Source organism: Centropristis striata, chromosome 8, assembly GCF_030273125.1.
Source record: "Centropristis striata isolate RG_2023a ecotype Rhode Island chromosome 8, C.striata_1.0, whole genome shotgun sequence".
NCBI classification, from domain to species: domain Eukaryota; kingdom Metazoa; phylum Chordata; class Actinopteri; order Perciformes; family Serranidae; genus Centropristis; species Centropristis striata.
This window is the reverse complement of record NC_081524.1, coordinates 27190521-27213987: the sequence shown is the minus strand read 5'-3', so window position 1 is coordinate 27213987 and position 23467 is coordinate 27190521. Positions and strand designations below refer to the sequence as shown.

The following is a 23467-nucleotide window of genomic DNA, read 5'->3' as shown; positions in this document are numbered from 1 at the left end:
AGAGTGGCTGATGCTGGTGGACGGTGCACTTTCAAAGAGCCAGGAAACTGCATTTCAAATGGCAGACCTTGGCAACATGTCTGTCCATTCTACGGTGCATCGGGCTTGGTGTGCATATACCCCTTTTAAACCAAGCCAGTTAGAGGGCCGGTTCAGAACTAGTGCCTATTCTTGAACCAATTCTTCACATTTTGACAGCCAAAGAACCGGCTCTCGGCCAGGAAAACTGGTTCCAGAGTGGCACCAACTCCTGCTGGCCTCGAACCAACAAGACCAAGCAAAGGGTGTTTCATTAATTTTATGTTATTTGTTCAATTGCAATGTGATCAGCACTAGGCAATCTGTGCTGGGGGTTCTATGCTGGTTGGTGTTGCTCCTTAGTGCAGCAGCAACAGCAGTCAGGTTGCCTCATAAGGAAGAGACAGTAAAGTTGAGAGCAAGAGAGTTTTTTGTGTTGTGCTATTTCTTGTCTCATTCGTGGTCTGTGGTCAGTATATATTCACCAAATTAATTATTGCTTTTTTCAAGCTACTGTAGCCATACTTTATCTTCGTTAAACTTTACTTGCACGGAAGCTGGATTCACGTGATATTGCAAGGTCAAGCTATATTTGTGGGATCACAAAAATCCATCTTTTCAGGCTTACAGTTTTGTGCTTGTGTCCACAAAGACAGTGGTTTGACCATTCACCGTCCTGTGAGGCGCGACTGGCAGCTATATGTGGCTTTTGCTCTTCACTTGAGTGGTTTCAGAAAGTGAAAGTGCTCTACTTTCCTTTGACTGACTTGATTTGATTTTTAAGGTGACCAAAAATTTCACTGACAAATTAATTATTTGTGACCAGTTTTAACACTATGCAGCAAGGTTTTTGCTAGTTGTTGTTTGAATGTGGTCATCACATCGTGTTTTGTCGCCTTATGCTGCTTTTGTTAGTTGTCTTGTAGTGCGTTTTGGTGAGTAACACCGAATGTTAACATAACATTTGTTTGTTTACAAGAAAATACCAGAGGGCACCTTTTAAATTAATATTTTTCATGGTGCAGAAACACATTGTCAATAAATAGCTGTGTGGTTGATGTGTGACTTCCCTTGTTTGTTTGGGCTGATGTGTCTTTTTCTCTGTTGCTGAGCGTGTGTCCAGGATGTTTAACTATTCATTATGTCATGTTAGCACAGCAGGGAGAGGATTTGTCATGGCTTTTTTGGTATGTTTTCTTCTCTTTGACAGTTTTCCTTGCCACCATTTACTGCTTTTCCTTGCAGTTCTTGTGGCGTCCCTGTGTCTCTGGAATCAGACTCACAACCCTTGAAGCTATAAACATTGGGAAAAATGCAGCAATGGATGGGGAACGGGCAGGACTGCTAAACCCAGGCCTGCAAAGATTGAGTAGAGAACTGGAGAAAGCCCAAGGAAACTATAATATGCCACCATCTTAATACAGGATATCACTAATAAAAGAACAGGAGTTAGAAGGTGATCTCGTGTACAAGCATGTGATCAGGGTAAATTAAACGATGGAAAGGGGCAAGGTGGTATCCCATTTAAAGGCACTACAAGTATGTGGTTTTGTTACAAGGGAATATGATGGAGAAGGTGCGAACAATGTTTCCATTTGCAGTTGTTATCAGAGGTAAACGTTTCAGTTTATGTCACGGTACAAGCTAATTACTAGCTAAACATTTGCGTTAGCCAACAATGACATCAAATAGCCGACTAGGTCCCAATAATATGTTTTCTTGTGGACGAGCAAGTGTGATGCAAAACATCATGACTTCTAATAAAAGCATTTGTAATGGAAGATGCACCCTGGAGCAGCTCGGCTTACTTCTGCTGTGCCGGTGAAGTTCAGGTAGCTACTTCTAAAGTCCAAGGCAGGAAAAAGGTCATTATTCGCGTCCTTCCACTTGTCCTGGCAACACCTTTACTGCTCAGTGTTACAGTCCCAGCAGCATTCACAACCTCATCACTGGCTGCTGGGGCTCCCTTTGTGTCTAGATTCTGCACCCCCAACCCCATGCATGCACACACAGGCACACACACACACACACACACCCCTCCTCCCTTAAATGCCCTTGGGACCAGCCAGGGCAGATTTCAAGTCCTGGTGTGTGTGAAGACAAGCCATCCGTGTGTATGTGATGGTGGGGGTGGTTCATAGTCGGCTGTCCCGGTCAACCACTATTTACAGTTTGGCTGTTTTAGATGTTAAAGCTCCAGGTTTGTTGACATGGATGGCACATATTACAGTAAAATGGGGCACTGCACTCCAGACACATGGTGGCAGACGGTACACAAACAGTGTGTTTTTTTGCCCGGTAGCAAATTTGTTTTTCCCTAGCAAATAAAATGGTTGGCATGTTTATTACCCTTTGAGCCAAGTCTGATTGCATGCGTTGTCTCTTTCCTTACATGAAACAAAGCAGCGATTATTGCTTTGACATTACAAATGCTGTATTGCATCATATGAAACAAAACAGGCAGAGAGGCTGTGCCGCCTGCTGTTTGTCAGATTTTGGGCAATCTGTTTGTTTATGTGTGCAGGAACACTCTTACAGTGGAATAATGACATGCCTCTTCAAGTGGTTCGCTGGATTCTCCTTGGATTATGAAGAGGCTTACTTGGTAAATTTTCCAAGGGGTGTCACTGCTGTGGGGGTGGTTTAGAGGGCTCTACAAGATCACTAATATTGTTTAGGTTGCATATAAAAGCCAGACTATAAGAAAAATGCACATGGTCAGAACCATTTTCATGCCATGTAGAGCAGTTTACCAGCTTTCCTAAGTGGTATTATTACTGGTGCTGCTGTTGCAAAGATAACCGTATCACTTTCTGTTTTCCTCAGCTACCAACAATACTTGTAGAGCCCTCTAAACTGCCCCCACATCAGTGACACCCATTGGAAACTTTGCCACGTAAACCTCTTCATAATCCAAGGAGAATCCAGGACACACTGCACTTGGTTCCATGCAAACTGCGCAATGGAGACAATGATAACACATTTTCTATCCATTGATTTTCATAATAACAAGCAGATTGATCCAGCCAGGCCACATGGCTAACGTTAGCTGCCTGACTAATGTTACTGTCCCAAGCAAGAAACATCTGTAAGAATCCTAATTTGAAATGGAAAATTTCTAAAGAATTTTTTTGGGGGGCCAGGTTGTAGCCACCAATGTTTTGGTGACAAAAAACACATCAGTGGGGTCGTAAAATGTGTCAGCATATTCTAAGACAGAGAAAGCCATATAAATACAAATCTATGGTGGCAGCTCTAGTTTTTTCAGCTGCTATCTGTTAGTTCAGTGAGCCAAGCTGCCTGGGCTACCCGGAGCACCAATGAAGTAACAAAGGGGCGGGAATGCTTTGAGTAATGCAGCTGGAGAAGTGCCTGAAGCTGAGAGTGGATAACGGAACTGGACATCAAGGGCATCGTGGCAGAGACGAAGAGGACGTTAAAGAGAAAAATAAGATGAGAAAAAGGAGAGTGACCGAGCAAGAGAGGCCACTGAACCAGAGTAAATCTCGTCTTTTAAAGAGCTTTGTTGCATTTGCTGACTATGTGGCTGTGTTAGCAAAGTCAGCAATTTATATCTTGGTCTGTAGGTGTAAATACATCCAAAAAGTGCCAAGGAACTAATCACAAAAACACATCTTGTTTGGTAATTAAAATTAATTCCAGCAATCCGTCAAGTCCTATCAAGTTCTACTGTCTGGTTTTGTATGTATGCACCAGTTAGATTTGATGTGATTCCCTTTTAGTACATACTGTGTGTGTGTGTGTGTGTGTGTGTGTGTGTGTGTGTGTGTATATATATATATATATATATATATAGGGAGTATGCAATGGAACATTGTGACATTGTGTAGTAAACGTGATGTCTGTTGGGTATTTTGCTATTTTCTTTATATATTTTAACCCAGTTTAACCTCCCAACCCTGAGTCAAGCAGTAAAGGATTTGTGTAGGTGTCAGAAAAAAAGCCTCAGTTTGCCCAGATGCTTCTTCTTGCCCTGTTCTCCTACCCCCCTCACTGCTCCTTGGTCTTTCAGTGGTGATTCAGATGGCTGTCCCTCTCACTTTTTATCCAGACACAAAAGTCAGACAGCAGTGTTTGATACCAAAGATATTTTATTACAAAAGATGAAGCATTAAAACCTGCTCCAATGGTATACACCTACTGTCTTCTTAGCAGTGTTTGCAGTGTTGTCAAGCATCCATGTTCTTTGCTAAGATTAATAACAGTTTCACAGCAAACAGCAGCATTTAACATTATGAAAATTAGTTTGTTGAAGCTAGTTGACATGAGATTAAAATTCTTCACTTGAATAGGCTAATAATATATGTGCTGCCAAGTCTTGCAACAGTTTTGCTACTCTTTAAGGCTTCAATGTCTCCAGATCTCCTGAGAGTTTGTTGCTGAGAAAAAAGGTCCACAACCAGACACTATTTGCCTAAAAGGGCGTGGCAGTTGAGAAACCCATGAGATCCAGATAGAGGTAACAACTTGTCAGTGATCCATGAACTGTCTCTGCTGATAACCTACCACCCCCCTTCACCCATTACTTCTCTGTTTCCCTCAGTCGCCACCAGCTGACCCCGAACAGCTCTGATCTATTGTCTCGTTGGGGAGAGGGGACACTCACACACACACACACACACACACACACACACACACGCACACACACACACACACACACACACACGCACATACACAGACAGTGGGTAACAATGAGAGAGAGAGGATGTCTGGTCAAGTTTGGCCATTCTTTTTCCACAGCATTCTTCTCTTTATGTCATCCCCTCTTTCTTTTCCTCTTTCCTCTCCTTTTCTCCTCTCCTCCTGCCTCAATGCAGACTCATTGGAAGTCCCAGATGTGTCTGACCCTAGTAACACAAAGTGTTTTTGATTGCCAATATCATCATAATTATTACTAAGTTCTCAAGCATCATCATCTAAATTAATTGATGGTCTTGTCTGCATTGTCAACTGATCAACTGGGATTCTGTTTTTTAAAGTTTTATGTTACTATTCTGCCCTCACTGTCTGTCCTGGCATTCAGCTGTACACCAACATGGCTCCTGATGTTGCTAATGATGATTAGGGCTACTGCAGCATGGAGATCCCATATATGAATTATTAATATAGGTCATCGTCACATCATCTGGCTTGGCCCTGTTTCGTGCCGTACCAACACTTTCACAATTCATGGCCCCTGTTTACCTGCAGCCTGCCCCTTTTGTTGGCAAGATTAAGCCAGCGGATCACCTCCACAGAGACCTGCACCTGATGAGGATTTATAAAAGGGCTCCACCAAGAAGAGTCCATGTCCATGCCATTGTGTAAACAATGCCTTTATTTATTGATTCCAAATCCTTAAAAGTACACCCTCTTATGCTGTAAATTGTTCAAATTTCTTTTTTTTTCCCTTTCAGTATGCAGCACTGCTGGCTCTTCATTTACAGAAATTATATTTTTCATGAAACAAGAATCCTAATGTGAAGAGCTCATGCTCCTTCAAGAGAAACTTGCATCTCATGGTGAAGTGTATCCATATATGTGTGTGAGTAGACATGTACAACTGTTTGAGAGCTCCAATAGCCAAACTGATTCCTTTAGTTGATATGTGACTGCATTGAATGTCTAACCTATGGCTAAATGTCAAGAAGGAGCCAGAGCTCTGTGTCTGCGTGTCTGCCCTGAACAGAGACTGACATGTCCTTTCAGCTGTTTGTCTGCAGAAGCACACAGAGAGAATCAGACTGAAGCTCCATACAGAATTAGGCATTTTTCAACTGAGTACTTTTCGAGTCCTTTTCGGAACGTGGCTGAGTGTTTTGGCTCCGCCCACTAGTTCGTTCCCCTTGCCCTCTGTTCCCATACAGGTACTTTTGTAGCGCCTAACCAACGGAGTTCGATTGTGACAACAGACCGACGTGGCAAGCAGTGTTGCCAACTTGGCGAATTTGTCTCTATATTTAGACTATTCAGACCCCTCTAGCGACTCTGTTATTGGAGACTTTTGGAGACTCGTTCCTACACTTCATAATGAGAAGCAGGCACCGGCCCTAAAGCACTCAAAAGCGGCCCAGTCCTCCCGCAGCAGTCTCTCCAAGCTGCAGTCAGCAGAGCAGGAGATGTTAACCCCTCAGTGCCCAGTTTGCATCAGTCTGCAAATGAATCATGCATGCGCAAAATCGCCGCCTCAACCGTATCCGATCAGCGTCGACTAGTTAGTAGCAGCTCAGAAAGCACCTCCCCAAGGCAGGTACTTTCTGAGCTCTAACTGGTGAAGTTGGGCGGATCTTGGGCAGATCCTCTCTCCCAAACCACACCCATAGCAACTCACTAGAGGGAAAAGTACCTAATGGAAACACGCTTATTGAATGTCTGTGAATTAGCCTTAATCCAATATTGTCTAATTCTGCTTTTAAAAAATACTTTTTTATTTTGACCCAGACTAAACTCATATTGTTTAACACACCTTACTCAATTATTCAAGGTCTAATTAATGAGTAAAATGGAAACTCACCATGATTTTAGCCTAAATTTTGCCTTCTGAAAAGAAAGGGTAAGCTACCACTATCGGCACAAAAAGTACTGAAAGATCATCAAAAAGATGGAAAAGTGTATGTCTGTGCATGGGTGTTGCTAAGTTGTTGATGTCTCTGGTTACACCTGGTCTTTGTGTCGTCCAAAAGAGTTCTATCTCGTTGAGTCAGAAGTTTCTTTTCATCCTGCCATATTTGCCGTGAGCTGAACTCCCCAAGTGGTACTTCTACAGAGAGACAGAGAGAGAAGAAAAGGAAAGAAAAAAGTACTTTAGGTAGGTAAAAAGGAGTGGGAGAGAGAAGGCAAGAAACATATGACAACAGGGAAGAAGAAAAGAGACACAGAGGGGGAAAAAAGAAGGAAGAAAAGGAAGGAGATGTCAAGGATGTGTTCCACTGCTTTTTGAGTTGACTCTAGAAGATATAGAGCAGATATCAAAAACACACATGAGAGAAAGACTTCATGTATTATCATCTTTCCAACCTCAGCTTTATCGACCCAAAAATCAGCAGAGCCATATATAAAAACATATTCACACAAGGACAAGAACAGGTTTATTCAGACAGAGAGAGAATATGGTATTGAATATCCTTGTCAATTTTTTTCGAATACCTGAAATAACTATTTAATTTTTAAAATGTGCAAATGAGTAAAGCTCAATGACTTTTAACTAACTGTGAGAATGCTCATTGAGCATTACTCTATCCAAATCTTTATTATTAATATTATTATTATTATTCGGTATGTTTTTCAGTCGCTATTGACTTCTTCTGGATACTTTTAACTCCAGAAACTTGGTTCTTCCTCATATACTAAAACACTATGCTATACTATAAAATACTCAGCTTTTTTAATTTTTTTTGACAATGTAAGTCAATAGGGATAATCTCCAAATCCACTTGAACCCACTTTACTCCTTTTGCATACTTTCAGCTGCAGACCTAATTTAGCATTGAAACAAGTTACAAGACTACTACTAAGACAACTATAAAGCTATTATCCAGCCTTTGATATATTTCACAGTTGAATTATTATTGTTCAGTATGAGTACTTATTGCGCGGAATGTTCAGCCCTGGATGTGGATACATCACACATTGGCTCTAAGCTTAAACTGCTTTGATTTACACCAAAATTATTTTAATTTTCCAGGGTTTCCCATCAATTACCTAGAGTCTCGTGGCCGGTCAGCCTCTTATCTGACCCGCCAGAGTCTCACATGCTGCACTTACGTCACATTTCAAGCTACTGAAAGTATATTTACACGATTCATAACATTAAGTTATTTTGCGTTGTGTTGCCGTTGCTCAGCAGAGTGTCTGTCACTCATCAGTCAGTCAAATACCCGACCCACCTCTCTGTCCTCCTCCGAGACATGCGTGCACATTCACACACTTAGACACACGCACTGAATATACTGAGCTCCCCTGCCCGCTTCTCCACTTCAAAACAATTCCAGCATGATAGAGAAACGTGCCTAGCTGTCTGTATCAGTCCCACCCCCGCGTGGTCTCTCCATGTGCCTGTGCGTGTATGGAGCGCGAAACTAAATACTATCAACCTTTATGGGCCATCAGAGGTCCAAACACACTGCTGCATACGCCGTTCTTAAGCCGCAAGCTAACATTAGCTAACAATGAAAGTTGTTTTTATCACAAAAACCTTTACTGTGACAAATTACTTTCCTGTTGCTAAACGCATGCAACTTTCAAAATAAGAGCACTGTGAACAAGATCCACTACAGAATTTACAAGAAGACTGTCAAAATAAGATGCCTTAACCCATTTAGGCCAAGGGAGATGGAACAGTTTTTTTAGATCGCTCTAACAAAGCTATTTTTTAATTTTTCTGAAAAAAAAAACAAACATATGTAGACGTTCAGGAAGAACTCAGGACGCTACAAGTGAAGTCGGATCAATGATGGGTATTATGGTTTTGCCAAAAATGCTTTGTTTTCGAGGCCAGAAATTCCAGCCTGTCAATGTTCCGGGACATTCGCAGGTGTCAGTTAATTCTGTTGATTGCTTTGATCTGATTGCCTTTGATCTTTGATGTGATTACAGTTACAGATACACATACGCACATGCGCGTAAGCACGCACACTCCTCACAGATGCATACACATGCTTCAAAGACACGCACGCACACACACACACACGAACACACACACACACACACAGGTAACTTTATGTGATTTTAATTACACACACACACACACATTTTGAGGTTAAAGGGCATAGTTTGAAATCTCTGAAGAATCTCATCATAGTGTACACACACCGGCAGTAGCCCCCGTGGCCCTTTCAAAATTTCCCCAGAGAAATTTTCTAGTTATTGTTGTTATCTCCAGATGGCCACAAATCTGTCTGTTCTTCGGTGAAAATATGTTGTCTAAAAACATATTCCTCATTCATAAATCCCGGTCGATTGGTTCCGAGACTTCAAAGTCAAAAAAATAATCGGCGCTATTTTCATTAAGATCGCTTCCGTCACTTACTTCTGAGCTCCCTCCGATATAGTCGTCTTCCGCCATGATTTCAAAGTTCTGGAAAAGTCCAAAGTTGCATTGCGACACTCCCGCATGTATTCTGATGCATTACATTGGCCAAGAGACCAAAAATAGGTGGAAAAAAACTACAAAACGACGTATCAGCTTTCCCGGCTTTAATGGTAGAATAACGCAACAGCGCTCCCAGTTTTAATGGTAGAAATGCGGTAATACTTTCCCGGCTTAAATGGGTTAAATAAAATATACAAGAACACTTATTAAGATCAGTGTATATGATTGAAAAGTGGTATTAGAATGTGTGAGAGGCACCGAATTTGGGCTTTTATGGAAAAAATTCTAGGACATGTCCTTGAGGAACGCTGTTAACATACTACAAACTTTCATCAAAAGACTCAATTCAAGCTATAAACGGGTAATTATAATCTACTTATTTTTGATTGAATAGATCTGCATACTTTAAGTTACAGAAACCATTCAACTATCAAAACATTTTGCTCTTTAAGAACATTCATGCTTTAATTCAACTTTTTCTACCTTTCATGCAAGTAGAAGTTCAGTTACTTACTTTCAACCTCTAGCTTTCATAGTATTACATTTTAGCTTCCTGCTTTTATAGCAATGCATTTCAGAACTTATATTCTTAAGTAATTCATTTCTGCTTTTAAATCTGTCTAAAAAACCTCAGAGCTAAAATGTAAAACTGGCAAATAGTTTCATATTTCTCCATTGCAGCAGTGCTTAGTTATACAGTTCAGCTTTGAGCTCTCACACCCATTTGCTGCAGGAAATGCATTTTCTAGTTCTGGATAAATCATAATAAATCATTGGTCACCTTGGTCTTTAGGAAATGGTGATGTCATTTTAAAATCTATACACTGAATCAATTAATAGAGAAGAGTCACCAATCTGGAAATGTATTTTGGAGCCCACTAGAGAACACCAGAACTACAACTTGTAATTACTTAACAACTAACCCTTACTGGGGATTTCCACCGGGCGCTTTACAGCCGCGGAACGGCTCCACCGCGGTTTTGCTCCATCTTCTGCCCGGCGTCAATTCAAAACGGGCGCGTTACAGCCACGGAACGGCAGCATAGCGAGCCAGCCATATACACGCGAGATAGCGAGAACACGCGATAATCCTGAACATACGGGAGACCGCGAGATCCTGTGATAAACTGTGTGTATAAAGTAAATAACAACAACCAACAGCTTACTTTGCTTCTCTAACGTGGAAGATCTGTTGATCTGACCATCTATCCTTATAAAAACAATGTGTTATGGCATAAATGATTGTATGATGTTCCACTTCAACAATCAGTCTCTTGTCGTCCGTGTCGCCGATCCTCTGAGACCCTTTGATTGATTGATTGATTGATTGATTGATTGCTGATCTGGTGCCCCGGTCATAACATAATGTTGATGTGAAGTAGTTTTAGGCTGCATGAACTGCGTATTGTGTTTTATTTTGAAATGGAGCGGAAGTGTATTACGTTGAATCTGAGTCGGACTTCCTGTCTGGTGCGATCTGCTCTGTTGAGATTTACGCGGTTTAGCAGCGGCTCGCGGAGAAAATAGAAGTCCTACCTAATGCTCTTGGAGAGCCGCTGCTGAGACGTTGCTGTAACGTTCCGCACCGCGCCCGGTGGAAATGCTCTCATTGATTAGAGTGGCAGCTATTTGCAACGGCGACCGCAGCGCTGCCGTTCCGCGGCTGTAACGCGCCTGGTGGAAATCAGGCTTAAATCAAAAGAATGACAACATATAAGGCTTCATGTTGCTCCACCATGCCTGTAAAACTATGTTTGCCCAGCATTAAACAATGCTGAAAAAATGGTCCCTGCACTCGAGGTTAGTATGAAAATATGTTTTCATACCTTAAATTACTGACCTCGCGATTTCAATGCCAGTTAAGGGAAGCAGTAAATTACAGAGTTATGAAGATACTACATTGCTGCAGATTGCAGGTTGGTCTTTTGCTCAGAGTACTTCAGAGTATCTACTTTTGGTTAGACATGTCAAGGTGCTCTCCACATGCTATCCTCTATTCTCCCCTCTATTTGAACCCCTTCCAACCCCCCTTAACCAACCACCACCCCATGTCTATTTATACCTCCATCCCAAACATCCTGGTCATCTTCAAAAGACCATTAAACTCCATTCAACATGACCATGACTTAGAGAATGGCTCTCCCCAACCCCCCTCTTCTTCTGAAGATTGTTTTCCTTTTTTTATTGTCCTTTGTCACGGCCAAATGTTCCAGCAAGAAAAAAAAGATTTCTTTGATGGGACTGTTGTTCCACACTCATATTTCTGTAATCTTTTTTTCTTCTTATGTATGCAGGCTTGTCTGGGACATTAAACTGGCCCTGGCATTTTGGCCCAGCGCACCACAATCGATCACACGACACCCATCTTAGCACTCACCTCAAAATGTATAGCAACCATATGATTCCATAAGAACACTTAATGTAGAGTTGATGACTCTAGAACTGTAGAAAATTGCTAAGTATAAAGATGTAACCTATTAATACCTGGAAAGTACATGTTTATGTATAGGAAAGCAGACAAATAACACTGTCACACTAACATCATAACCTCACTGTCTAACAAAGAAGCTAGTCTATCAACAACTAATCTCTATCGCAGTGATAACAATTAATCAGCTTAACAACACTAACAGGACTGACCAACATGTCATTGCAGTAAGGCACTAGAATGTGTGTTAAACTGGCAATATCACACGCCAACGAGGAGGGCAAAACAGTTCACATCTAAGTTTCCAGGCAGCAGAAACTTCCCTCTCTCCTCAATGTACCTCTGGGTTGTCTATGAGGCTAGGCTACTGATTACAGGAGCACTCCTGCCTATGTGTCTGTGCATGTCTGGCCTGTGCATCGCTTAAGTTGTATAATGAGTAAGAGGGAAACAAGATTAAGAGATAGAAAATATGATATCTTCATAAAGTGACGTTTCAAAATCGTGTACTCCACTGTGATTGTTATTCATATTTGTAATTTGAGTCCAGGGGAGGGGTATAAAGATGTGATTAGGCCAGCCCAGTGTCAATTTAGAAAAGAAACCAATTAGTCGATTTATGGGCTATTTTAAGTGCCGGTCAGACAAAAACCAACAAGACAGAAAAAAGTTGTGTCAGCCCAAAACACACGGCAGCCCATCGGGTAAGTGTGCGGTATGCTTGATGGCCAGTCCAGCCCTCTATACATGAGCAACTCGCTTTTTTCCCTCTTTTGCACTGATGTTGCTTTCCTCTCAGTCTCTCGCTTTTCTTTATAACTGTCTTTCTTTGCTTTTGGCCTCTCTCTCTTGCCTCCTCTCTTTTCTGTCACTGTCTCTCTTTCCCACCTAATCCTATCTGCCAGGCATTGCTTAACCGGGGGCAGGGGTGTTTTGCTCTGTTGGCTTGGCACAATGAGGCCGCATGTGGAAGACATATTTACACCCCTTCATGTTAGATTCTGAGAGAGTGAGAGAGAAGGAAAAAGTGGGTGGGAAGGTAGGAGACAGGATTCCATTATGTATTGGTAAAATTAAGGTCTGCTGTTAGGCCAGCTTTGTACACAAAACCAAACACATTTGTCTTTATGCTATAGAGCATGTGATTTAAGATAGTTTGTTTTGCTCCTGAGGTGCCAACATACAATGTGTAAACAACAACGTTGGCGTCTAGTGTGTTTGTGAGAAAATTGATAGCGCACAACCTGCAAAAATTAATCAACCAACCCAACCCAACCCAACCCAACCTGCAAACCGCCAACTTTTGCACTATGCCTAGGACCCTCAGAAGACGAGAGAAGGGCTGGCACTCTCCAAGTTGTGTGTGTGTGTGTGTGTGTGAGAGAGAGAGAGTAGATAATGTATGGGGAGTGGATGATAACATGCAATGTTAATTCTTAATAACTTATTCTGAATGCTGCTTTGTCACGTTGTGACCCGCCTGTGGGTCGACCTGAACATCACCAGACTGTAGTCTGTAGTGGAGTGTAGTCTGCCCTGCCAGCATTCTCTTTTAAACAGACCACTGTGTCTGTGTGGCCTCTGTTGTGGCTTTGTTACCTCTGCTGCCAGCCCAGTGATGGAACAAATCTGTTGCCTATTCCGCTACCGTAATTTTCATACAGACAGCGAGGCGGAATTAAGGTGAACTATTCCCGCCTTGAACAGACTGTGTAAAAGGGGCGAGGATGTGGAATACGAGAGTGTGCAATAGGAGTCAGGAATGATGACTAAAGTAAATCTTGGGAAGTGAGAGAGAAGAGCGATATAGAGGAAGCTGAAAGAGACAGACTAAAGTAGAGCAAGAAATGGAAATGATGAAAGAAAAAGAGTGAGAGGAGTGTGACTAAAGGAGAGCGAGAGTGACGGTCCATCTTGGTGGAAATTTCAGCGACTTTGACAGTAAGTCATTGCAGAAAAGAATGCCACACAAGCATTTGTTGCTGTTGAGGACCTATCTTTTTCCAAAATGGAAATCGGTTATGATTTGCAGGATGTTTTTGCCCCCGAAGAGGCATGAGGTTAGTTTTCACATTAATCTTGCATATCTAAATATGTTTTGTGTTTAAATAAGTTTTGGATGAAATTAAACTAAGTAATTCATGCTATCAAGGTTTGGCACATTAAGCTAGTTTTGCTCAAATTAATTCTAATATTAATATTGTTATTGCAACTTTCAATTTGCAAATTGTAGCTTTATCCATCTTAATTCTCTCTTCGCCTGTGATCGACCAAATTCTTAATGACCATTAATCGATCATCGATTAATTATTTCCATCCCTAGTAGGAATGCCCCACAGGAAATAGAAAAAGATATTGGTCGATTGGGTCTCAATCTGAAATATTGCCAAAGGGGCCTTTTTGCTTTAAATTCAGAATGAAGTTTATGTTAACAAAAATGTGTCAATTTGAACATAGATTGTATTGTTTTTGTACAGTTTTCAATTGAATATATGTCACAAAGGATTAGCATATTATACAACATCCCAACTTTCTGAAATTAATCTAGATATGAAGTGTATGCAATTTTGGAAGCAGCATGGGTTAAGACGCAACCTTGTGTGTTTAGCACTGATGATGCACACAAACACTCTCACACTCTCTCAACACACACACAAGCATGAGATACTGTAGGCCAGCTCTGACAGCAGGTGTGTGTGTGTGTGTGTGTGTGTGTGTGTGTGTGTGTGTGTGTGTGAAGTGACATGCTAGCCACTCTAGACTAGATGAATACTTAAACACTGCTCCTCTCTGCTTACTGCTGTTCATGCATATTAAAACATTGGAATATAGATTATATTATAATATTTATGATATGTTATCACAGAGCCTGCCGTTATTCGTATCTTTGTTCATGTTATATTCATGCAGATGGAGATGATATGTCTGCATTAGTTCTTTTTAGGAGCCAAAGTGAGGATTTATTGCCAGCTCAGCATTGGGTCTCATCATTATGGCCTACTTCAGCAATAATCAAAGTTAATCAGTGATCAGAGAAATGTGGAAAACAGATTTAGTGAAAAAGCAAATGCATGCAGAGTCGGAGTAAGAATAGGAAATAGATGTGATGGAGAATGATACCAGTTTGATTATATGAAGCAACAGGCATGCATGACCTAATCCCAGTTTGTGTCTGTCATGTACCATCTTTTCAGTCACTGAGCGAAAGTAGCAACACTTAACACCGTTTTTAAGGTAATGCTGAAGACTGAAAGACTCCTCTGTCCACCTGGATCACATACACTAAAACTAAAGCAGTTTAATGCAACAGTTCTGCTTTTTTAAAGTTCATCATTTCAATCAGTTTTTCTTTAAAAAAATTTGGACAGGTGTTCATTCAACTAAATAAGGGTGTGCCACATCGTATCATTCACGATAATACTGGTATATTTTTTAGAAGAAGAAAAAATGCATATTGTGATAATGGCAACATTCCTACTTCTTAAAGTGAAAGTAAAAAAGTAACAGCAACAAAATGTACTTAAAGTAACAAAAGTAAATGTACTCGTTATGCAGAATGACCCCACTTAGATTGTTTTCTATATTCTATAAACATTAAACCACCCTTGTTTTCTTCAATTTCTTGTTCATTTTAATGCCTGGTACAACTAAAGGTACAGTTGTTTGGACAAATATAATGATAACACCAAAAACAGCTCATAAGAGTTTTATTTTAGAGCTGATATTAAGACATTTTCCATGGTTTTCTTGAGAATGATTTTGGTGAATTACTATACACTATAATTAAGATTTATGGTTGATTTTTATGTTGTTGTACGTTTTTTATTTATACGGACTATTTAAAAAAAATTCTAGATATTTGTCAGTATTTTGTCATATCACAAATTTCGTTATTGATTTCATGTGATAATTAGTTTTGTAGTTTGATGATTTAGAAGCAGATTCGGTTTGTAAATGTGTATAGACTATAATGATGTTTCCCTGCGTCACTGTGTACAATGATGCTGACAAAGTGAGGTGAGAAGGTTGTTTCTCAACTGATCATTTAAATCACTGACGTTAACCGGACAGCCCTACAACGTAAGAGGCCAATTTCATGGAAGTGGAATCCTTTCTCTGAAAGATCAGGCAATTTTACATATGAATTATCTCTGGAAATGTATCTATCATTGTCAAACTAGTGTGAAGTGACAGCTCTGTTGCCTTGTAGAGAAATAGTAGTTTCATAAACCCTGTATCTTATTTTTTTATTTACTCCACATTAACATAGTCTAACATGTATTCTTACCATTGTTCCGTTCCTCTGCAAACTTTGCAGTATCTCACCCATGAGCTAAGGTGTGCATTTACAATTTCTAAACAGCAGGGCGATCATCATTTGTGCGTACATATGGTCTGAGGCTGTTCAAAATACCAACATGTTGAATGCAGCTTAAGCACAGATTTGTGTGTTTGCGCTATTTGTGAACAAATCTTAGTGTTATCACCAATGGAAAAGGAGTAGGACCCTTTGTCGTGAAAAAATATAATTAAGTTTTGAAATGAGTAAAGCTTGCCAAAATGTCTCCAGTCCCAGTGCACAAGTTAGAGGTAGCCGTCATTTATGACTCTTGTTTTCCCATTTGAGTGTCTGTGGTGAAGCACAGACAGGCCGGCTGATTCGCCTGTGCTGTGTAAGTGAAAGAAGAGGGGATAGATAAATGGAAAGAATGAGAGAGGAGGGAGAGTGGAGGAAAAAAAGACAGAGCTGTAATTGTTTGTTCTCTTGTTGCCCTGAGTCGCCATAGCATGTCTGGCACCTTTCTCTCTCTCTCTCTCTCTCTGTCTCTCTCTCTCTCTCTCTCTCTCTCTCTCTGTCTCTCTCTCTCTGTCTCTCTCTCTCTGTCTCTGTCTCTCTCTCTCTGTCTCTGTCTCTGTCTCTCTCTGTCTCTCTCTCTCTCTCTCTCTCTCTCTGTCTGTCTCTGTCTCTCTCTGTCTGTCATTCTCTCTCTCTCTCTGTGCATCTCCCTCCATCTAACACACTCATATCCTCCTCCTTCTTTCCTCAGTCTTTTCTACTTTTTTCTTTGTCTTTTGTCTCCATTTTTCCTGACCCCAAGATACCTGTCTAATAGGCTGAGTATCCTCATGCACGCACACACACGCACATACGCACACACACAATGTGGTTGAGAGAGACAGGCTAATGCCAGCCGTCTAGACGTTACAGCGCACATGTCCCAAGGGAGGTAGAGAGATGCGTGAGCCTGTGTGTGTGTGTGTGTGTGTGTCTGTGTGTCTGTGTGTCTGTGTGTCTGTGTGTTTGTGTCTGTGTTTGTGTTTGTGTCTGTGTTTATGTGTGTGTCTGTGTGTCGCATCTTTTTTCTCTCCCCGTCCATCTCCCCTAACTCTTTCTGTCTCTTTATCACTGAACTCTCTTTTCCTCGAACTGTGCCAGTGTGTGTTGCTTCCTCTCCCTCCCTGTACCTTTCTAGCTCTCTCTGTGCCATCCTGTGTGTGTGTGTGTGTGTGTCTGTGTGTGTGTGTCTGTGTGTGTTGTGTGTGTGTGTGTGTGTGTGTGTGTGTGTGTGTTGTGTGTGCCAGCCAGGTTGCTGCAGTGGCGCCCCAGCAGCTCCGGGCCTTGTTGATCACAGCACTGTAACTCAAGGGTTACCATAGCAACGGCAGTGGCAGCAGACAGGGCTGTGTGTGTCTGTGTGTGTTGAAGGAGGACTGTGTGTTTGTGTGGGCCCATTGTGGTGGGCAGCAGGCTGTGAACTCAGCAGGCCTCTAGCTGGGCAGGAGCTCTCTGGGCAGCAGTAGAAGAATGAGTAAGTTGGAGAGAAGAAAACATCCCTTATTTTGGTCTTTCTGTCTCTCTTTTTTTTACTTAATACAAATATTATAATTTCTTAATAATAGTTTACCGATATACATGTAGAAGTGAACCCACACATTGACTGTCCGGGATTCCCATAAGGTTTTCTACAGACATTCATGGCCCTCTAATAGTGAATCCTTCTACAGTACCACCATGTGATTGACACTTTTATTTTGAAGTGAATATCTCTACAACAGTTGCATTTATTGCTGTGAAATTTTGTCGAGATGTTCACATTCCACTCAGGATGAATTGTAATAACCTTAATAACCTGACTTTTCATTTAGCAATGTCATCAACACTTTGTTCTGAAGCCAAATGTAAAACCAATAACAATCAGCCTCAGCTGTACTTTGTGTTCAGTGCGAGTTTGCACATTTTAGCATTCTATCACCCTGATCTAAGATGGTGAACATGCTGAAAATATACCTGCTAAACATCAGGAAGCTAGTGTTGTCACTGTGGTGATGTTTGAGTGCTGATGTTAGCATTTAGCTCAGTGTAGCACTGTCCCGAAGAATAGTCTTACAGAGTCACTAACAGGGCTGTTGACCCTGAGTCTTCTTATCAAAGAGTTTTACCTTGACGGGACTCTTGGCGAGGGGTCCTGAGGGGTCATCGCTCTGGGACCAACTCAATTGCACATCATTTGCAGGACATCAGTCATAGAGGAAGTGCTGCAATTTAATAAAACACAATATTACAATATTCTATACCTAACCAACTAACTATTAAAATAACTATCTCCATGTTTTGCACAACATGTCGTCTGCTGAAAGGAAAGAAAATTGTGGCAGATGCAGCAAACTCTTCAGTCGGAGACGAGAAGGAAACCTCGTCCCTGCTGCAAGAAGGTTCTGCATGGTGCAGTTAAGAGCACTGCAGATGACCAGTGTACAAGATACAAGTGAAATTGTGCACCATTATCTTCACATTAAACAATTTCTAGCATCACCCCTTTATAGGCCCAAGGGGAATTATCTGTCTAAGGTCAAGGCAGACAAGCAAACCAAAGGAATTATTGACCTACTTTATGATGATGTAGGTGTATCAAGCTGCTGCAAGAGTATTCTGTTTAAATTACATAAAGATGACTGTAAACTATTAGATGTTACTTGGGTGCTATTGATCTAAGAAATATGGTGAATAGACAGAAAACTAGCTTAAAAGACTCTGTAGATGTGACACATTTCTCTGTGGTTTTGTGCCCCTTTCTGGTCATGTTTTGTCTCTTTGTAGTTGATTTGTGTCACTTTGTAATTGTTTTGGTGTATTACTTTTTACCTTTTTGTAGTTGTTTTGTTTCTCTGTAGTCATTTAGAGTCTCTTTGTAATCGGTTTATGTTTCTTTGAGGTCATTTTGACTCAACATTACGATTTTAGGAGGAGCACGCAAATGACATCAATGTTATTACTCTCTGTTACCTGCTGTCCTGTCTTCCTGTAGAGGAGCACCCAGTCGGGCTGTGTTTTTACTGATGCGTGCCTGTTGCAGCACCTGTTCCATAAACTGCTGCTGGATTCATAACAACTGAAGCCCAGCAAGTCTGACAGAACAGGCATTTCCTCTACTGGTGGGAGTAGCTCCCTCCTTCTCGGAATTAGCAAGCAGCTAGCGAGCCGTTGCCGGCATGCTCAGGCTCTACTCTACCCATATATCCATTTTCACACCAAAGCCATTGAATAAATTCTTGTGGTATTGGACAAAAGACTGCTTCTTTGTTCTAAATACACCAGTGACGCCTGGTTTTCTCACTTAACGTTCTCAGGTCATCTGAGCTCACATGTTAAGTTTATTGAGCAATAACAATGTTGGAGGCCCCGGCTTAGTGTACCATTATCTTAGTGTGCCATTAGCCTGGTTTTCATTTAATTTCATCTATGTTTCCCCCAGCATTAATTAATTTGTACAGTGCACTAAAACAAACTAAAATTGCAGGAAATATAGACCGAGGCAGATATTTATGTTAGAGATGGAAGTGCATTGAAGAACCTCTTACTCTAACAGTGTAAATCACAGAAAAAATGAACTGACCAGGACAGAATTATGTTTTAATGGGTGCAGCTTGTATGTAGTTCAAATGAAAAAGTCTGCACCAAAATACCAGAGAAAGATATCTCAAAACCCAGACAACTTAAAGCAGAACCACCTGATTGAATAGATTCCAGTTTTTATTATTATTATTATTATTATTATTATTGCAACAAAGTAATAATGTTACATTACAAAATGATAATATCTCTTGTATTTTACATCTCTGAATGTGTGCTCAGACAGTGATGTGCTCTGATAGCAGCTGCTTTGTCTGACAGCTTCTTTTCACTGGCAGGTCTGATAAACTGTGTGCCCTTTATGACACACACACACACACACACACACACACACAAAGGTCAAAGGGTTGGCCTTGGGTCACTGTGTGTGCACTTTCTCTCCATGCTGTTTACTCTCTCTTTTAGTGTTTGGCTGTTTTGAATGGATATGGGACAAGCTACTGTGACTGCAGTTTAGGTCTGGTAAGGCTTAAATCATATGTTGTTCAGTTGTTTTGAACACAAAATAAACAAATGCATGTTTTTCAAAGTAATCCAATAAGGTAACATTTTAGTACTGGTACCAGGACTAAGGTATAATTTTAGCACACATTTCAAATAGTATCCCACTCTAGTCCATAACAACAGCTACTATTATTTTAGCTCCTTATTGAACTTGGGATGAATAAGGAAGAGGATTCCCTTTTTGGCTGCAGTTAAATAGAGGAAGTCTTGGGAATTACTCATGTCACGCTCTACATAGTTAACAATTACACAACATGGAGGAGAGGAAGTGGCCAGTTAAGTGTAATATAGCTGCCCAAAGCATTTTTACCCATCCAATAAAAGAAAAAGTTGTCCATTTGGTAGGGCTGGGCGGTATATCGGTATTACGAGATAAACTGATATATTTTAGAAAGACATATGTGGTTGACACAATACCGCCATACCGATATATAATATCTTTGGATGTTGCCTTAACTTAAGACTGCTATTTGTTACGGCCATTTGCTCCCCTCTGCACCCAAAGGTTCTGTAATTTTGAGATATTTCGTATTGCAGATTAACGACGTTTTGCAAGACATGCCGCAAGTAAATTCCTTCAAAAGGTGAATTTGATAAAGTCCTTAAATACAACAGGTTGATGATGATTTCTTGTGACCTTGAATTAAAACTAAACACTGTGCACATTTTTTGTAAAAAGCCAATGTATATCGTATTCCGCCATTCGGCCTAAAAATACCAGGACATGGATTTTGGTCCATATCTCCCAGCCCTACCGCTTGGGAAAACCCCCAACCCCAACCCAAATCTTCATGCAACTTGGCTGTCGCCAAATACATGCAAATTCTGTTGAAAGACTCTTGAATGAAAATGAACCTGGTGTACATGTCCATACAGTGTTTTTATATATCCTACAAGACATATTAGCAGACTCCTCATCTAAGTAAAACATGTAAGACTGAACCTCTCTAATGTTTCCTGTCTGACATGAAAGGGTCGTGTGACTGCAAGCTTTTGTTTCAACCAAGCAAGAGCACACCTGATACAACAAATCGACTGATTGAAGTCAGTTTAAGTCATTGAAGGAGTTCAGTCAGGTGTGCTCCTTCTTGGTTCGAAAAAAATCTGCAGCCACTCCAGCCCTTTAATGGATCAGTTTGACACCCATGCTCTAAGGCATGGCAACTGAGAGCTACTTCAAGGGTACTTAGTAATATGAAGGGCTACTTGTTTGATACAAACTTCCTGCATAATTTAAGTTAAACGGTTCACCTTAACTGATATTATTAACAATAATAAATATTCATATATGTGAAGAGACAGTCTGATCACATGTCCAGCTGCTCTGTCAAGTTCCCAGACATATCCGCAACTCTTCTAACCATCTTTCTGCCATGTATTTTGGGGGGTAAAACCACATCTAAGCAGCACAAGTAAATGTTGGCTACCTCTGACAGAGTTTCCTGTCTTAACAGCCCATTTGGTTACCATGGGGCATGGAAAGGGAGCGGGGCTACCACCTGTCCTCCTGGTGGAGGCAGAATGTATAGCTGAATCTCTTTCGTATTTCTGCAAGAGAGAAAATGGATCAGATGCTGAAACTGTGAATCGCAAGCCACCAGCAGAGCTACACATCGCCGTCTTTATGCACACTGCTCCGTCAACCTATTTTGATGTGCATTGCTCTTTCACTGGTCGACCAAGCATGCAGGAGTGCTGGGCTGGGTTAGGCCAGAACCAGAATTTCTTAATAGAGAAGAATGAGTAGACATGCTTCCAGACCCTTTTAATGGTGTTTTATAGGACATTTAAGACAGGACATAACCTGGAAGGATTTCATATTATGTCATTCAAATCCTTGTTATTATAGTTTAACCATTTTTAGATTTGTCTTTTTCCCTACCAAACTACTTTCAGAAAATTGTTGTTTTTTTCCAAGTGGTAACCAATGTCAGGACAGATGTTTGAAAGAGTAATGTAAATTTATTGTCTGAATGGTCACTTTGACACGATTTAAATACATTGATGGGACAGCTGGCTTCAAATACAAATGATTCAGCTTGCTGAAGGAATAACGGTGCTGCAGACGCCAGGCTGATATTGTTTTGACAAGTGGATTACTGTTATAATAACATCAGACTGGTGCTGGTAATGCAAACTGCCAGCACAAACTGATCTCTGGCCTGTGCAAGAGTCAGTGCTGTACACTGTGTTCTGGAGCCTCTGAACTGGATGGATGCTGGGATCAGGCATGGTAGGCCTGCCCCTTTTCTCTCTTAGTGTATTTCTGTCTTTGGTCCAGACTGAAATATTTGCAAAAAAATTTGGATGGACTGACATTTAAACTTCTACAGACATTCAGTCAAACCCTGGCTTGTTTAGTGCTGCTTATCCAGTTAAATATTTCAAGTATCCCTGCCATATGAACTGCCATAAGATTTACTGACATTCATGGCGCTCTGATAGTGAATCCTACTGACTCTCTTTTTCTACAGTACCACCATGTGATTGACACTTTTATTTTGAAATGAATGTCTCTACAACAGTTGCATGGATTGCTGCGAAATTTTCGAGATGTTCACATTCCACTCGGGGTGAATTATGATAACCTTAATAACCTGACTTTTCATTTAGCACTGTCATCAACAATTTGGTCTAAAACCGAATGTAAAACCAATAACGTCAGTCTCAGCTTACTATCACCCTGATCTAAGATGGTGAACATGCTCAAAATATACCTGCTAAACACCAGGAAGCTAGTGTTGTCACTGTGGTGATGTTTGAGTACTGATGTTAGCATTTAGCTCAGTGTAGCACTGTCCTGAAGAACAGTCTTACAGAGTCTTCTTATCAAATACTTGAGTTTTACTTTACTTTTACTTTGAGGTTTTAGACACCTTGACTCTTGGCGAGGGGTCCTGAGTTGGCATAGCTTAGCTTTATTGATTCTTGACACCAAAAGATTGGGAACTAGAGATTGGTGTTCACCAGACCTGAATAAACCGTGTGTAAGGGTTATCAGGTTATTGGAACAGTAGTTCTTGGACTGTAACTTAACCTCAGCTCCTCCCCCTCATGGCATGCAAGGAGAATTTGGTGCTATAAGCTTGATTCAGTCTTTTCAAGAACACTCCACTTCGTTGATGACATGTCCAGAGGGGCATTTATTGCTGGTTTGATTCTTTATTTTCATTTTCACTTTTCAGCTTCTTCAGTCCTACCTGTTCCATGATGTTTATATCCACATCATATTTTATTCTTATTTATTTTTAGTCTGTACATTTGTTCGTTGTGCAGTTGCTCTTAGATAGTTTTTTTTCTGTATTTTAAATACTTTCCCATATTTTTCATGGTGTGTTTGGTGTTGTTATCTTTGCTGCTGCTGCAACACAGTAATTTGGATCAATAAAGTACATCTATCCATATCTATCTATCTAAATTGTGGTGAATAGCTTAACAAACACTCAGTTGAAAATGTCTTGTGTGGGAAATTGGCAAATTATTGCAGTATTTACATAACATTTGTTGGGTTTCA

The 23467-nt window shown here is 40.8% G+C and overlaps 1 protein-coding gene across 3 annotated transcripts in view; it reads left to right on the top strand.

Annotated features, from left to right (window-relative positions):
* The window catches only part of LOC131975856 (low-density lipoprotein receptor class A domain-containing protein 4-like), a 137216-nt gene that overhangs the window by 96461 nt on the left and 17288 nt on the right, over positions 1 to 23467 (top strand). The window contains exon 1 of one of the 3 annotated variants that reach the window (XM_059338652.1): positions 22038 to 22186. The exons of the other annotated variants lie outside the window; for them this stretch is intronic. Coding sequence (XP_059194635.1) covers positions 22165 to 22186 — 22 coding nt within the window. The 5' untranslated portion in view covers positions 22038 to 22164. Of the gene's footprint in view, positions 1 to 22037; positions 22187 to 23467 lie in introns of those variants that run through there. 3 annotated transcript variants of the gene reach the window in all.